The sequence below is a fragment of the Archocentrus centrarchus genome, chromosome 9 (genome assembly GCF_007364275.1).
Source record: "Archocentrus centrarchus isolate MPI-CPG fArcCen1 chromosome 9, fArcCen1, whole genome shotgun sequence".
Lineage (NCBI taxonomy): Eukaryota > Metazoa > Chordata > Actinopteri > Cichliformes > Cichlidae > Archocentrus > Archocentrus centrarchus.
The window spans coordinates 17780031-17797271 of record NC_044354.1 but is presented as its reverse complement, the minus strand read 5'-3'; the positions used below and the strand labels follow the sequence as shown (position 1 = coordinate 17797271).

At 41.3% G+C, this 17241-nt stretch overlaps 1 protein-coding gene across 1 annotated transcript in view; it reads left to right on the top strand.

The window, feature by feature from the left end:
* kiaa0825 (KIAA0825 ortholog) overlaps positions 1 to 17241 on the top strand; it is a 124918-nt gene that overhangs the window by 47193 nt on the left and 60484 nt on the right. Inside the window, exons 20-23 of the mRNA XM_030737541.1 lie at positions 46 to 152; positions 2321 to 2465; positions 5206 to 5361; positions 7080 to 7174. Of these exons, the coding sequence (XP_030593401.1) occupies positions 46 to 152; positions 2321 to 2465; positions 5206 to 5361; positions 7080 to 7174 (503 nt within the window). The remainder of the gene's footprint in view (positions 1 to 45; positions 153 to 2320; positions 2466 to 5205; positions 5362 to 7079; positions 7175 to 17241) is intronic.

The window sequence follows — 17241 nt, the reverse complement described above, 5'->3', positions numbered from 1 at the left end:
TGTCTGGTTAATGTCTGTCACATTTTTACTCATTTACCTCCCTAGGGTGTTCCCAAACCCTCAGTCCACAAAGTGCTGCAGGCTCTGGAGGAAAAAAGACCTAAGTGGACACAACTGCAGCTGCAGAAGGCCCGCAAACTCTGCTCAGACAGGTGGGAAGATATTGCAAGAGGGCAGGATCAGAATGACTCCAGCTGTAGTTAAGTACTATTTTTTCTTTACCCATCATCACTCTCATTTAGTATAGATTATTCCTGTCAGCCCCTCTTTTCCGAAAATTAGTTTCCCAAAATATAAATGCTGTTATTATTAAAAGTAAGGGCTGACTGTCTGCTGAAGGAGATTGGAATGGATCAGACTGACTGATGGTATATTGCCATTAAAAAAAAAAAAAAATCTAGGAAAACACTAAACAAATGCAACTTAGACCTGCATTTCTAATTGAGCATTTGAATTTTGATGGATTATGTAACCTAAATAATTTTTCACTGACCATCTCTATGACTAAAATCAATGAATCTCAGATTTGTTTGCTGTGCTAAATGATGCACATGATTGACTGAATGGACTGCAGGGTGGAATGATGGGAAAACAGCTTTCATTTTGGGCTGATCTGTGACCTTTGGCTTTGCATTTTGTTGCTTGTTCCCAGAAATGTTGTCTCCGGTCGCTCACTTAATCATAACGAACTCAGGACACATTCATCCTCATAAAAAGTTGATCCGGTAGTGTAACCATTTTTTAAAAAAAATGAAATAAATAAGGGCACTGAATAGATTATGACCAGTTCTAGGAAATGCTGTCTGTTACAGTGACAGGAAGCGGGGGTACGTGCCGAGGAAAAAAAAAAAGACAAAAGATGAGGCGGCGGAGGGGTGGTGAGGGGGTGGAAAAGTGAAAGAAGAGTGATTATGTATCACCTGTCGGAGGCATTCAGTGGGATCATTACTATTCATTAAACTAACCTTCACAGGGAAGTGACGCCTGGCTTGTAAACAATCAGAATACAGTGTCAGAGAGAGAGAAAGAGAGAGAGAGAGAGAGGAAGGTTGTAATAACTCCAAAAACAACTGGCACTTCTCTTACTGGCATCTCTTGCACACACACATTCAGAGTAAACCCCTTCACAAAAAAACATTTGGCCCCTTCAGTTCCTTCATCTTGCTTTCCCTTTTTCCTTTCCTAACTGTAAACCACCGCCACCACCCCCTCCCCAATGGCACCCACCTTGTCTTTGCAAAGTAATTTGTAGAGGAGAAGATTATTGTTCTCCATCATGGTGACCCTGGCTGGGCTGACGGGATGCATACACAGATGAAGATGAATGCAGTTATTCCTTGGCGGAGGTCTGCCTCTTTCAGGGCACATTGGCCCTAATGACATGATTGATAGGCTGTCCCAAATCCAGAGGGGCCCTCATTAATCACCCTGCTGACTGAATCCAATCATCTGCTTCACCTGCACAGTGATGGACAGGAAAGGATACAGCGCAGGTGCTGACACGGATGCACAGCCACCATCGCCGACAACACCACCGCCAGGGCGCCAGGCGAAAGAATGAGGCGGAGTATACGGACGAGACGGGACTCCTCTTCTTTTGCAACTCTCAATGTCAAACAGCCAATGGTTGGCTGACAGGCGACACCGTTTCTGCCACTTTATAATTACAAACGTGAAGAGAGTGAGAACAATGACAGGAAGTGTATGTGAAAGAGAAGATTTGATGGACGGTAGCGTGATATCCATCCATACAGGAAGGGCAGGAAAATGATGCAGGCATCCACCTGGGTTGGGGAAGGTGCATGCCTACAGACCTTGACATACAATTACATTCAAGCTTAATACACACACACACTCACACACACACACCATCCAAGTGCAGAGGCATCCCTTGGTCAAAATGTCCCCTGTATCTCATGATTTATAATGAAACCCTTAAAAATGTGTTTGTATTCTTAGTAATTTTCACCATAGTGAAAATGGCTGGTCTGATTGATTTTCAGATACGGGAGCAAGATGTAATTTCTTTCCTTGCCAAGAGTTACATTTTGAAGTTCTTTCACCTGCTGAAATGAATGAACATACAAAAAAACTTTAATTTTAATGCAGTTAATTTTCCAGTCTATAGCAATTTCTAAATTTTAGCCCAAATTCCTTTCTAAACTCGAAAAATACTTCCTTAGCCAGAGGTGGTATTCAAATATAAGTCGACACCCTGCCTCCTTCTGTTTCCTCTCATCTTCTCTGTTCTTCTCTCTGGGTTTTGTCTTTGTGTTTTCTTTACTAACTTCTCCTCTTCCCATCTCTGTTTCTCTCTCAGTGTATTTGAACAAGGAAGCGAGAGAGGAGTTGCTGCGACTGAACTGACTGAGCAGAAAATAGGCCTGATGCTGCTGGAGGTCTGCCACAAAGCAGGTGGCAGCAGCTACCTGAGGCAGATCTATCACATCATCCAAGGCAATGAGGTAGGGAAGTACTCGCTCTCCCCAGCAATTAGGTGGCTGCTGGCCTGAGGCCGCAGGCTGTTCAGGAGGGGGAGACAGAGGGAAGAGGGCTGCTGCTTGTGTGCAGTCTGCTTGTTCTGATCTCCTTTTGTTCAAGTGACCTCAAGGGTGCAAACCTACAGTGATTTTCAGTGTTACACACGCACCTCATATAGAGAAGAGGAAGCCACGTGGAGTTACTAGATTCAGCGTAAAGCTTTTAGGAGGAGATCTCCGTGAGGAAGAACAGCCCTTTAAAAATAAATAAATAAATAAATAAAAAAAGTGGAATTCACTCCAAAAACTGTTCTCATAAAAGTCCCTGAAAGTTGATTTAATGTACCCTAATTTACCTACTGTAAATAAAGGTTATGATATTTTCAGTTACCTGCTACAGATCTTAGGTGGACATGCCTTTTTAGGTCAACAGTTGGCTCTTCCTGTTTAGTAAAAATCAAGTTGAAAAATAAAAAATAAACGGAGATGGATGGATGGATGGATGGATGGATGGATAATTCCGTTTTACGTATGTAGCTGGCGGCCAGCCATATATGTAGTACATCTTATAGGTTACTTTTAATTTAAAAATTACTAATAGCGCTTTCAAACTAAATATGTCATTTAACATTTGTACATTATATTTTTAATCATCTCTTTCTCATTATGTCTTTCTCCTCCTCCACTGCTCTCTCTTTTCTCTCATTTTCACCTCATCCTCCCCCTCCTCACCTCAAGCCTCAACTCCTGAACTGAACTCACGGCTCTAACACACAAAAATGTGCATAAACATGCTTATTTATTTATGCATTTATTGTCACAGTTACTTATTGTCAGCAGATTAGACATGTGACCCTCCCATCTTTGGACAGCTGCCATGAGCCGGCTAAACAGCAACAGCTGGTTATAAGCTAATACTATATAAGCAAAAACAGCAGCACTTACCAACAGAAAAGTTCAGGATATCCTCGACAGCTTCACTGACTTATCGACTGCTATCGGACTCTTTTCACAAAGTTTTACAGCCTCCTCCAGAGTAAACAGACGTGAACACATATTGCTGACGTAAACAGTGGACTGACAGCCTACACTCACTGCAAGTGCATTAAAAAATAGCCCATCTTTTCCATTTAAAAGGCATCCATTTAAAAGTATACCTAATAATACTGGTTATTTAGCACCAAAAAAGTATCAATCATGTAATTTGCAAGAATAAACAAACAAACAAAAAAATAACAACCACAAAAAAACCCACAGAGGGGACAACATATTTGCTTAAAAATTATAAGTATTAAATATTAAGGAATGCCTTTGTTGGGGATTGCTTTTAGCCACCAATTTAGTAATTAGCATAAACTCCAAATAAACAACATTTCCCATGTTATGATCATGAAACAATATGTCACCCAGTGTAACACTTACCCACTTTGCATCTTTGGTTTTAACAGTTTCTAGAAATGATGGAGACTTATGACCTACTCAGATGAATAAACTATATCAGGCCAATAATCCAGTGTTGGTTTTAGTCCTCTTCTGAAAATAGTACAGAGAATAGTACAGAATAATAGCAGAATCAAGCCAAATTATCTTCATGCTCATGCAGAATGCAATTATTAACTTCTTCCAGAATAATGTAGTAATTCAAAAAATAACAATAAAGATAATGACAGGAAGTCATGTATAGTCTTTTATCTGTATAGAAATTATTATGTTTGCACCATAGTTTCAACTTTATTGGGACTATGTCATTCTTTTTTCTTATTATTTAAATTGCATCCCACAGGATCCAGCATGAATATATATATATATATATATATATATATATATATATATATATATATATATATATGTGTGTGTGTGTGTGTGTGTGTGTGTGTGTGTGTGTGTGTGTGTGTGTGTATGTGTTTTTAATGTGAAGTGTTAACACCAATAACTGCTCGACAATTTGAGAGAATGTGAACGGGATACCCAGGAATGGTCTGAGTTATCCTTCTGGCAACTCCAGCATCTCTACCCAACCAAGGTTGAGGCAAGAACGTGCAGGTCAGGGACAGACTGAGTTGGTGGTGAGGTGAGGGAGGAGGAGGTCCAGAGGCCATGTCAAGCTGACGGATGGGAATATAGCGAATTCACACCAGGATGCCCATGTACGCATGAACACACACATCGAGACACACTGTACAAAGACTCATTACTATATGCCGGACCTCTTGTGAGACACATGCATTATAACTACAGCAAAGGTTAAAGAAACAACACAAGTGTACTAGTGAAAACCCCTGTTTCTCTAAAGCTCTGTCTTTGCATATTATTTTGTTTTGATCTGTGTTTTTCACTACTTTTTCTCTGAACAGCTCTGATTAATTGATGGGGCTGGTTAATTAAGGAAAATGTGTGGCTTGGTACGGTTCTATCCGCTGCTTGTCTCCTAAAAAGTGCAGTGTAAGCCCAATCTAAAGCAAGCTTCAGTTTGGTCTGTTATATTGAACATCAGTGAAGAAATGTTCATTATGCTAGTATGTTGTATTAATATGTTTTATTCTGAATGTTATTGGATGCGTTCTGTTGCTCTTTGACTTTGAGTTTAGTTAGTTTACTTGTATAAAACTCTAGTAGTCTTACTTTGTCAGCCTTTTTCTTCACAGCTTATTTATTGTCAGTCTTGTCAATCATGTAACATCGCTCTCCTGTGGGGGGGTGGGTTCCCCTCATTTCTTGGTTACAGGAGCTGCTGATGTCTAAACTGAGTGGAAGCTCAGACTTGCCAAATGATCCTCCTCTTTTGGTGAAGTTTGAGCTCGGCCCCGAGAGTCATGTTGGCAGTGCCTGTTTCAACCCTCTCTGCCAGTTTGACCACATTGGCAGGAAGAAGCTGGATCAGGTTTGTCAAGCCTTTTAAGGTCAGCATTATGTTATGTTCTGGTAATGAAATATGTATTTTAAACTTGTTTTAGTTCTATGAAACATCTTTGATATTCAAGTGAACTTCTTCCAGTTTTCAGACTTTGTAATGTGTGGGTGTACTTGTGACATGCAGTGTGGTGTCATTATAACTTTCACCGAGGCCGGAAGCTTAACGTTGAAGGTTAGAAGCTCTTTGAGTCTCTAGTGAACTGGATATTGTGGTAGTCTCTGAAGTTGTCAGGTCTTTCTGGGGCTTGGCTTTCCTATTCCCCATAGGTTGCTGTCTTTTCCGAGCAGGAGTTAGGCTGGCAGGAAGAAAAGAACGCCGAAAAGGTGAAAAGATGAGACAAGTTCTTTTTCTTTTATAAAGAAATGAGTAATGTTAAAGGAGAGTGCAGCCTTAAAGTGTACTTCTTTGGGGGCTTTGAACCATATAGCCTCTTATCCCGAACTTATCCCCAGGAGTGTCCCCATGATGTTCATTTAATTGTTAGGTTTTTTCTCCATATCAGGGTTAAGTCTATCTACAGGTAGCTCACTGTAAGAGTTGCCCGCTTTCCCCCTCATTTCCCCTCTATTACCACTATATCCCCCACTGTTAAGAGAAATACAACGATACTTATAATGCTTACAATAGTAAGAATTTTCTCAAGATAGACTTGTGTGTCTTTCTGCTTTTTTTAAAGGATTTGAATTAAACTTTAATATTTACATATCCCCTCTGAGTAAGCACTTGGTAACAGTGGGAAGGAAGAACTCCTTTTTAGCAGGAAGAAGCCTCCAGCAGTGTCAGATGCAGGAATGGCCCGCCATCTACTGAGGTGGCTTGAGTTAAAAGAGAAGGGGAAAAAAAAGAGAACATAGAGAGGCAAGGACAAAACACAAGCTATGGGAGATTTCTATTTGTGATATTTGTCTCTTATAGCTTTAGTTCTTGCTGTGGCTTTTCAAGAACATTAGATGCATTTAATTTGTAAGACTTGGCCTGTTTTCGGCTTATCACAGAAGGCTGCATAGCTTTGCATAGAAACACCCTATTAAGGGAATGATTAAAATGCCTTCTCTACTTCAGGTCCCTGTGTTGTTTGTCAAATAAAATGGAGGGAGGAGGAAAAAGTTACACCCATCAATCACCTATGAGGAAGAAGCAGAGGGGGATTGGATGGATGGATGGAACGAGTAGAGTTCTCCTCCTTTTGTCAATAAAACTCAGCCTGGAGTTAAGAGTGACATTTTACAATCAAAACAATCTGATTTTTATTTGCTTTCCCAATATGGTGATAGTGCCAGGTGTGTTTGTCCACATCTACATGTGTGTGTATTTAGGAAAAAGAGTGTGAGTTAGAAACAGAGGGAAAGAAAAGGAGAAGGGAAGTCAGGGGTGGAGGGGGTTGGCGGGGCGCCACTGAAGAGGGAAAGAAAAAAAGGCATTGCAAGAAGAGTAACGACTCCCTCCAAAAATTGATTTATCTTTCTATAAATGATGGCTACATCCCCCAAATGGATTTATAAATTAATTGCTGTCTTATTGGAATAAAAACCTTCTTGTGCGGACATGATTGATCGCCTGATGTCGGTGGCCTGCGCTGGAGACCCCCCTCCTCTTTTGTTAGTGGGTCCCAGCTGGAGCGGTAATGCACTGATGGTATTAACCCTGATTAATAACTAACAAACGCTATCCTCATACATCAACAGAGTGCCCTGGTCGACTGGGCATGGGACTGGGCAAGGCTGCTCCCGGAGTATAAGGGCATGAGTCAGGTCACCTTCAAAACTCTGCTGGCCAACAGGTAAAGCATTGCTGTTGCAATATATGTATTCATATGTGTCTTTTTGTGTTTCATTTGTGCAGTCGTTTTGTGAATTACTAGCCTCAGTACAGACCTCAGACGGCCTTTATGAACATATAAAGTTTCATTATCCCGAATATGGCTCCCATAATGAGAGCTGTGCTGTGGGAAGAAATCTTTGGAAAGAGGATATTGGAGAGCTATCATATACTGCGTGTGTGTTGAATGGAGTAGATCTGTGAATGCATGTGTGACTGACTGCACAGAGACACAATTTTTGGTAATTGAGTAATGCCTGCTTATTAGGTACTTTTGAGACCTTAGGACTGGTAGATAAAGATGGATAAAGACAGGCTGGTTCAGATTTTGGTGTCACCTGATTGAAGTTTTTCGCCCAAGTCCACCACTCCTGTCCCATCCTCTCCTCTCCTCCCCCTCCTCTCCTGTTTTACTCTGCAACAGGCATAAATATTTATGCAGGTATGTGACACATATTAGATTGCAATACTTCAGGCTGTTCCCTGTTCTCCATTCACAGCTGTCACGCTGCCAGCTATCAGGGAGCTATGGGGCTACTGCACCTTGTCTCCACACCTACGCCCAATCCATTCTAAATCACTGCCATTGTAACACACACAGACACACACACACACACACACACACACACACACACACACACACACACACACACACACCTTTCTAACAAAGGGCAAGCTCTGCATCTGCCAAGGACACAGGCCTAATAAGGGTGAAGTACTCAGCTCTGTGCTACGCTGTGACGAGCTTTGTCGCCTCCATGCCTCTACCCCCTCTTCCCACACCCACATACCCATACTCCATTCTTCTGCCCCTTATATGCTGCTTTGTTGCATGCTAAAACAGATACTGTCATTGCTTGACTGAGCCAAATTAGTGTTTCAGCATTCATGAATAGAAACTGAATGAAGAGGATATGAAGTCAGATAGGGAGAGACATAGAAAGTGAGCGATTGGACTTGAAGTTTGAGATTGTGAGCGACACGGCGAAAAAGCATATCAATTCTGACAAGGACTCAAGAAGTGTGAGGAAAGATGGGAGTGGGAGGGGTTAAAGGTTATATAATTCACCCTAATCTCACAGTATCAAAGTGTCTGAGATTCTGTCATTTGCCTCATTAGCCTGTCTTTGTTGGGCCAGAGGAGCAGATTTCATGGAGGATTTGGAGAATGGCTTTGGTTCAGCACGAGTTGCTCGCAGAGAGCAGGAAGTTAGTTTCACGGACCGGCGACATGTAAGCTGTCAAAGTTTTTCTCAGATCAATCTGTGACTCAGAAATATCCCTCAAGCTATAGAAGACCATTCAGGGGATAAGCACACTGATGTCTCATCCACTGATCCATTTGTTAGCGTAGATAAGGAACACTTTCTGCATAACCACAGGCCGAAGTGCCTTTGGCTGTTTTCTCTTCATAACAATTACTCTTTCACTACTTCCAGTTGCTGAAAAACCCACAGAATATCTTGCCTTTTTGATGATTTTAATAGTAATAATTCCACCCCATACTGAAAAGAAAAAGAAAAAAAACTCCTCTTATTGTGACCTTGTGATAATTTCCTGTCTTCTAACTTTTAGTCTCCTTGGATGACTTTCCTTTCCTGTACACAGTCAATATATTTTTTAATTTATTTATTTTTTGCTGCTCCCAGGCTGTGTGAGTTAGCAGTGTGGCCCATTGGCCTCCTATATATTGTGATAGTGGCAGGACAGTTATTGTGCCCAGGGTTTATATCACATTCTAATGGAGCAAGGCTATGAGTTAAGGGGCGGTAGGCTTTTAAACCAGGACTGTTAAATCACTGTTCAGATGACTTCATTAGCAGAGCGGGACACATGCTGAGACACTTGTGCTTGCACACACCCATGTATACACACACACATGCATATACATACACTTTCACCCTGCTACCTTGACGGTGTAACGCTGGGGCCAGCCAGACAGGAGGGAGAGTGGATTTATACAGATGTGTGTGTCCTTCTTTGTCACCTGTCACTTCAGTTCCCTTGGCATGATGGCTCATCCATCATCTGCAGATTGAGCTTTTCAGCAGAAACCAGACTGATTAATACTACTGAAGGACCTCCAGGGTTGACTGTATGACCTGGCTTCTTGTCAGGTTTGCTACTTTAATGGGTAGATGGATTACTTATGTATGTTTCACTTTCCAAAAAATAAAAAAAATAAAAACTTGTTTCCTTACTAAATTGTGGATTGGCTTTGTTAGATATTTTCTTATTGGTACAAAGAATGTAAGAAAAACTGATTAAGAAAGGGAAACTATGAGGGTAAATAAAGATTTTTTTTTTTTTTAACATCTTTACTTAACTTATTTGTTTTTCTTATTACGTGGATGGATGTTTGGCTCCATATTGTAACCGTTTATACAGTTTCCTAACAAGCAAAAGATCCCTAGTTCAGTTCTGGGAGTAGACATAAATCCCTTGTTGGATCCATCAGGAATGGCGTCCGGTATAAAAATCAAACATGCGGAGCTACCTACCGTGGCAACCCCTTGTGAGCAGCTGAAAGTGGCTTTATTACATGGATGGACATCTTTATAGACACTGATGTACAGTTGAATTATGATAGGCTTATACTAGAGAAATACCACATACTGTATTCGGGAATCAGGGTCTAAGGGCAGAACTAACAGTATATTTCAACTCTCCTAAACTTTGTTCACTCTATTCCTTTATCGTGTTTCTAACCAACTTAAAGTTTATGCATATGAAACACAAAAATCAACATACTCATATATACTTAACATTTTACCTTGACCAAATTGTACTGAATGGGTTTGTATTAATTTGCATGCATTACTAATTGAAATTTGTCTACATTGTCTTGTTTTTTGACTTCAAATTATGAACCACTCTTTGTTACAGAAGCATGGAGTCAAAGTACTTAGTGCTTCAATTGATACCAAAGTTTCTGTTCAGCTAGTGATTTGCAAATTTATAAGTTGACTGCTTTGCCCTTGGCCGCATTTTGAAATCCTCTCCTCTTTAGTGAACACTTGTAACCCTGTCTCAGCGTACTTTTATACAAAACAGTAAAAGAAAACAACTCAGCCGCTTTGTAGGTTGGAAATAATGTCAGCAGTGCTGACCCTTCTCTTTCTTCTTTGACTCTGATTGTGTCCCAAGGCCTTTGTGTGCCACAGTCTTTTATGTCATTTTTCTTTTCCATCCAAGGGAAAATAAAACAAGTCTTTTGAAAAAGTATCGTGTGTTGCCACAGACAAAAGTCACATTTTAACTGTCATCTTGCTAAGGTGACTTTTTGAAACCATTTCCCCGTGCCGGTATGTCAGAGAAGGTCCCCTGACCTGGTTGTTAAGGGGTAGCCAAGTATGAGAAATGAAGCCTTATGTGTCACTTGGCACTCTTCCACTCCATCATAAGGATCTAATATCATCCAAGGACATTCATGCTTAGATCTGCAGGTTCTACTGCTCCAGGTACACTGTCTTAAAATCAGCATGGGGCAACAGAAAGACGTCATGCATTGGCTCTCAGTAAATTTAGAGTGAGATATACTGTAGCTGTACTATATTTGGAGCTGATATTCTGAGTAAGCACTGCTTAGTACAGTTTTATTACACACGCATCAACAGTAAAAGGGTACTAGTAGTATTGACCTCTAGATTTGGTGGCTTAATATGGTTAGCTACAATATAACTACTGAACACTAAACCATTTTCTCTGAATTGTCTCATTGTTTCTGTTACCCCTCTAGTCCATAACAATAGCAGTTTGTGGAAAAATGCCAGTCTGTGGCATTCTCTTGCTTGAGCGGCTCCTTAAATTGCGGCGATAGACGCTTGTGCTTTCAGGAAGTGGGCAATCGCCATCTGTTCCTTGGCGCTGCCATATGGCGGGCTTTTTTCTCAGGGAATAAAATAAAAACAAATATGTCAGAACGTTCGTCTTTCTCCACGGACGCTGATCAACCTGGGGAGAAGCTGGATCTCAGTGTGTCTGGATTAATGGTCTTACTTTACGCTTCAGGGAATGAGTGAGTGTGTGCTCGTGGTTGGTGGGGCTTTGTGTATTTGTGTGAGCACATGTGCATGTTTTGTGAGGGCATGCACACACTAATGCACATTTGTGTACCTGGAAGTATCTCTCAAAGCATTTATCTGACTTTAAGGGTGATGCTACCGTACCATTTTGAGCAGTTGGTTGCCCTAGTCTTGGAAGCATTAAACAGCGCAGGAGAAAAGAGCTTCAAGGTTAGCCAGAGTGACATTTCATGGTTGCCGCTGCCAAAGAAACAAGAAGGAATGCTCTCAAGCCATCATCAGACTCTCCATCTTGCAAGGCCACGAATTCAAAAGACTTGTCACTTTTGAAAATCAGGAGAGTGTGATGTGTCATTGAGGAAGGGCTTCTTTCTTCTCTCGCCGATCTCCTTGGGTGTCCTCTCTACTGACTGACAGCTTGGGATGGGAGTTTGTGTTGGTGGAGACAGAATACATCTTTTGTCTGCTTGGTTATACATGGTGTGTTTTGTCTTCGCTACCCCTGGACAGCACTGACACATTGAGATTTTCATTAGCCGTAAGCAGGTGGTGAAGACGAGGGACGGGCTTGTGCGCATCACTCTGTTCCCATCCCTGCCTGCGTGCATCTGCACTGCACCAACTTGTATACTGTAAGCGTATCACAGAGGGCGTACATGTGTCGGACTGCATGTGTTTGAATGTTCAACATTACATTTTTAGTGTGTGTGATACTTGGAGGTTTGCTCCAAAGGCGAATAAATCAGTGATGCCTGGGATAAGGCCGTGGCCCCTCCTCAAACTGCACAGACAGGCTGAGAGGCTCATTAATCAAACGGCCAGTCACAGATGTGATGGCTTCCACACAAACCGCCAGCAGACTGTGAAAGTCACATCCAACAGAGTCAACTGTCAGCCAGGCAGGCAGGCTGCACTTTTCTGCTCTCTCTCTCATTCTCTCTCTCCCCCTCTCTATGTCTCTCTCTCTCTCTTTCCCCCCTCTGTTGTATTAATCTCTCACTCTCCCTTTACCTCCTCTCACCTCCTGCATGATGCCTCAGTGTGATACATCTGAAATATTTGTCTTGTCCCTCTAAAAACGATCTCGAGGGTTCAGAAAAATCCATCTTCTCGGAGAGTGGTCATGGTCAAACCATTTTAGAGACACAAGGCATCAGTCATTACTGCGCATTGCTCTGTTCTCTGAAATTACTTACAGCATAGTTTAACACTGACCACGGCCGCCCAGATGATCTCTTAAGTTAAATAAATCCTAATTCAGTCACTGAATAAAAGTTGATAACCAGGTAGAATATTAAGGAAAAAGCATACAACTGTTAGTACATGCTTTTAATAGTATGTCAGTACTTGAAAATTGCAGGCACACTCAGGGTTCAGATGTGTATACCCTCTTCATGAAAATGCAGGCACGTGAAAATGAGTTTTCCCATTTCTTTTTGGTTATTTTATCATATACCTATTTTGCAATTTTTCAGTCCCAGTAGGTTTAAATTTGTTACAGTTGTTACCAGTAATTTCTGTAATATTACTATTCATTATCATAACTGTCACTTCATGTTGGTTATTCCAACATGAAGGCAAGCGTGTGAACAGGATTATCCTGTTATCTGCTGTCAACTTACTGTACCTGACCCCTCTTAAAAACTGTAATTTCATGTAAGTTCATTGTATAAATAGCAATCTCCTTGACTGCTCCAGCTTCAGCCGTTGGATGGATAAATAGTTGGAGTGACTCTAAGAGAGCTAAATGAAAATGCTGCTTAATCTACTGAAAAGCCCTCCAAGCATAGATAGAAATGCTGGATGGAACAAGGACAAGACAAAGCCACCCTCTCCTGATTAAAAATGGCAACTCCCAAGGCTCCTTAAACACATTGGGGTATTTGATGCTGCAAATAAAGACAGCATTCCACATGCTTTTGCCTTCAGTATGGGTAATGGTGCCGAAGGGAAGGAAACTTTGTTGTTATGATGCCAGAATTGTGGAGGATGACACCAGTATAGTTGGAGCCTTGCAAAACTTGACTACATCTTGCTACACAAGATCTGTGACGTTTGGTTGAACACAGCCATTATTCAGCAATGTGTTTTTTTTTCTTTTTACTTTTTTTGCCAATGTCATTCTTTGTAGTGTAAATAAAAAATGTTTAAGCTTTTGAAAGGATGTATGTTAGTGTTAATAAAATGAGATATGCACTATGTCTGGCATAGTTTACTCGACATGATCTCAGTGCCAACTGAGCTTTTTCACATTGCACTCAGATTAAATGTGCTCAGACACTGTGAGCTTTGCACAGCCATAAAAAACAAAATCATTAGCAGAAAAATTAATACTTCTACAATACCAAAACAAAAGTAGTACCATGGCACAATTGCCACAGGATGCTTTATCACACTTGGAACTGCCATGCATTTTGTTACTGCACCTGACTTTGCCAGCTTTGGATCAACTTTGTCTTTGGAATTCTAGCACGTCCTCTGGGTATTTGTTTTGGTGAGCTCTGTCAGCAAAATAACTCCATGTTTTGCCCTTGGAACCAGTTTTGTCAACCAGTTTAGATGAACTGGGACTCTGTTCAAGACGTGGTGGACTGTTTGACACTGTTGCCATGTTTCCTGCTGATTTACTGAAATGACTTTTTAGCTGACTGCAGCAGTCCATTGTCAAGAGCCAGTTTGTGACCGTCTGTTCCAGTCCATCATTGTATGCACTTTCATCCTTTTTACTATTCCATGTGCCATCTTTATTCAGATCCTCTGGAGTTGGTACTGAGTTAGCCTCTAAGCTTGCAGAATGTGTTTGGTTGTTTGGTTAGTGTATTGGAGGATGCATGGATGTATTGGAGGAAATTTAATGTTGAAATGAAAAATCAGTAATGATATGATCATATGAGTAATGAGTCATGATATGAGTAATGGTAATTTGCATATGTACTAGTGAAACAGCACTGGTGGTGGCCTTGTGCTTGCTATTTATTTAGAAAAACTAACTGTAATTTTACTAAATAAACATACAGTATGTAGGGGTACCTGGGTGGCTTAGTGGTGAAGCCAGCGACCATACATATGCCGCGCTGCGGTGGGGGCAGTGCGGGCGGTGCGGGTTTGAGTCCCGGCCCGTCGCCAAACCCTGCCTGCGTGTCTTCTCCTGTATCTTTCCCCCATTTCCTGTCTCTCTCCACTGCCCATAAAAGCCACTGTGGCCAAAAATGCAAAAAAAAAACCCAAAAAACATACAGTATATACACATTTCTAAATCTGGATATATTTTTTTTTTCATTATGTATGTGTGCAGGGGCCACACAGGGCCCATTCACTTAAAAAAATGTAAGAGAAGACCTGAACCCTGAACCTCTCTAAAGTAATTCATTGTAAAACATTAAAGAAAAGAGCATTATCTAAATGCTTGAATAGGTCCATCCATGCAAGTTTGTGTGTCCTCCTGTGTGAGGCTATGTGACAGTGAGGTTTTTTTTTTTTTTTTTTGGTGGTGCATCACAAGGTTGTATCCTGTCGCCAGGCTCATTAGTCCATCAGAGGCGCCCAACCAGCCCCAGCCAATCGTTGCTCTCGACTTGGCTCTGCCATTTGCATGTGGTCTAGGAAGAGATAATTAGAGGGATCTCTGCCTGTCACTGTTAATCTGGGACTTAGTGAAGGGCTGTGACGCCGACACGCTGATGGACTGACACACGTGTCTACACACACACCCGGGGCATGGTGTCATACGGGCCTGCACACACACACACACACACACACACACACACACACACACACACACACACACACACACACACACACACACACATTCACAGAAATTCTGCATGGAAACACAGTACCTACCTTCACACGCCAACATGATTTGCACAGGTAAACACACACAAACAAAACCCACCACTCTGGTCTTTCCTTTTCAAATCCACAGCTCAACAGGAGTGTTAGTTTTTATTAATGCTGTCTTTTTGATTTGTGACTAGTAGAGTGGTTTTTGTCATCTTTCTTATCTCTATTACTGCAGCATATTACACTAAAATATATCAGAGTTGCTTCTCCATTGGTGTGATATGATAGCATGTTGACTCAGTGACTGTTTACACCAGTTGTACTATGCTGTTGACACAGGGTTTAGATCCCTGTTCAGATAGACTGTGCTTGTTGCTTCCCAAACAGGCAGAATGCTCAGTAAGTCTTTTGAACAAGCCCAGCTGTCAGCCCTATATACAGTACATTTACACACACACACACACACACACACACACACACACACACACCCAGACGCATCAATACACACACATCCCAACAAACACGTACATGCGCTCATGCACTGGCAGGTCCCCAGCTACACACACACACACACACCGAGAACACACACACATTGCTGATTGGCAGGCCTCCTGTTTCCCCATAATTCCGACTGATTTATCCAATCAATCTCACTTGGAGAGCTGCTAAAGCGTTGACTAATATTAAGAGTAGAACATGCGACAATTAAAACATCCTTCAGGTAATTACAGAGCTGGTTTAGCAGCAAACAACTGAAGCATTTTATACATTCAGCATGTTGCCTGTGTGTTTTATTTGTACCTGTTTGATATTTAATCGGGGGAAATGAGGTACATCTGTGAATGTTACCGCTTTTAATGCACGTGCCGCATAATATCACATCATTAGCTGAATGATTCTAGGCAAATATTGATGCTCTTCACCTAATTGAGTGCCATTTTATCCTGTACAAGAAAATCTTATAGAAAAGAATTGGATAGGTGTTCTTGTCACCGCAAAGCCTGTTTTCAAACCAATGACAGCAAGTCCTTTTTGAACACTGCGAGACTACTAAACTAAATGGTGCATGTTGAGGGAGAGCATGAGTACCATTGCTGACCTCATCTGTCCTGCTCTGTGACCTTTTGTCACCACTGATGGCACATAATAGTTGACACTTGACTTTAGGGGCTCTTTAAGTGCCAAGAGTGCCCAGGGCCCTCGATACATATTGTAATGCAGTCATCTTTGGACTCTGCGAGAATACCCTTTGTACAGGAGTTCTCGCTACACTTGTTTTCACTTTTTCTTTAGCTTTTTTTTCCCGTCACTCTCCCTCCCTCCCCCTTTTTCTCTTGTTTCCAAAAAGACACGTGCAGTCGCACACACAGTAACACTCAGACATGCTTTTGCTGAATTGAAATAGTCTGTCCCGCCCTTCTGCCCCTCTGCCATTTAAGGTAAGCACAGAGGTGCACTTGTCTTGACACTTGTCTCAACAAATCTATAGACAGTCAAAAAAGACCATTCCAGCTGTTATCAAACCACTCTCTTCATGCCTCTCCTCTCCTTTTTTCTCCTCTCCTGTCTCACTGTTTTCCTGCCTTAACCATCTGGACTCTAGATGTATTAAAAATTACAGTTATCAGAGGATATCGTTTAGATTTTAATATCACTGACTCAGAGGTTTCTACACTTTATTGTAATAAATGCTTTGGCATATCAAACATCAAACTTCCTCTCTGCATTTACTTTTTTGCTACATCACTACCGTCTTCGGCGAGGAATATCCACCCCTCTAAACTACTGTTCCTCACATCTGCTATCTTTGTAAACATTAAAATATACAAATATATTTATGTATTTGTATCCTGTGATGTCTATCGGTGCACAGAAGGTCCAAGCACCCAATCAAAAGGAGGAATCAAATAACAAATTATTATATATTTAATATCAGTTCCAACTCACAAAAAGGTGTTGAGAGCTACTGTTTGTTATGGGTCAGTCTGCAATGTAAATATTGTAGGCTGTGGCAAATAGCAAATATGATTGCGCGCTCCTGCTCGGTGTTTCCCCACCTTTGCAGCTTTTTACTTTGTGTTTCTTTCAACGCTTTCTCCTTTTACCTACTTTGGCTCCCCCTCTCTGCAATCTTCTCAGAGAAACCATCATGGGTCATGTTTTTCTGAGTCTTTGATCACTGAGTAGTCTTTCAGCATGTTGACTACAAGGCCTCTCACCT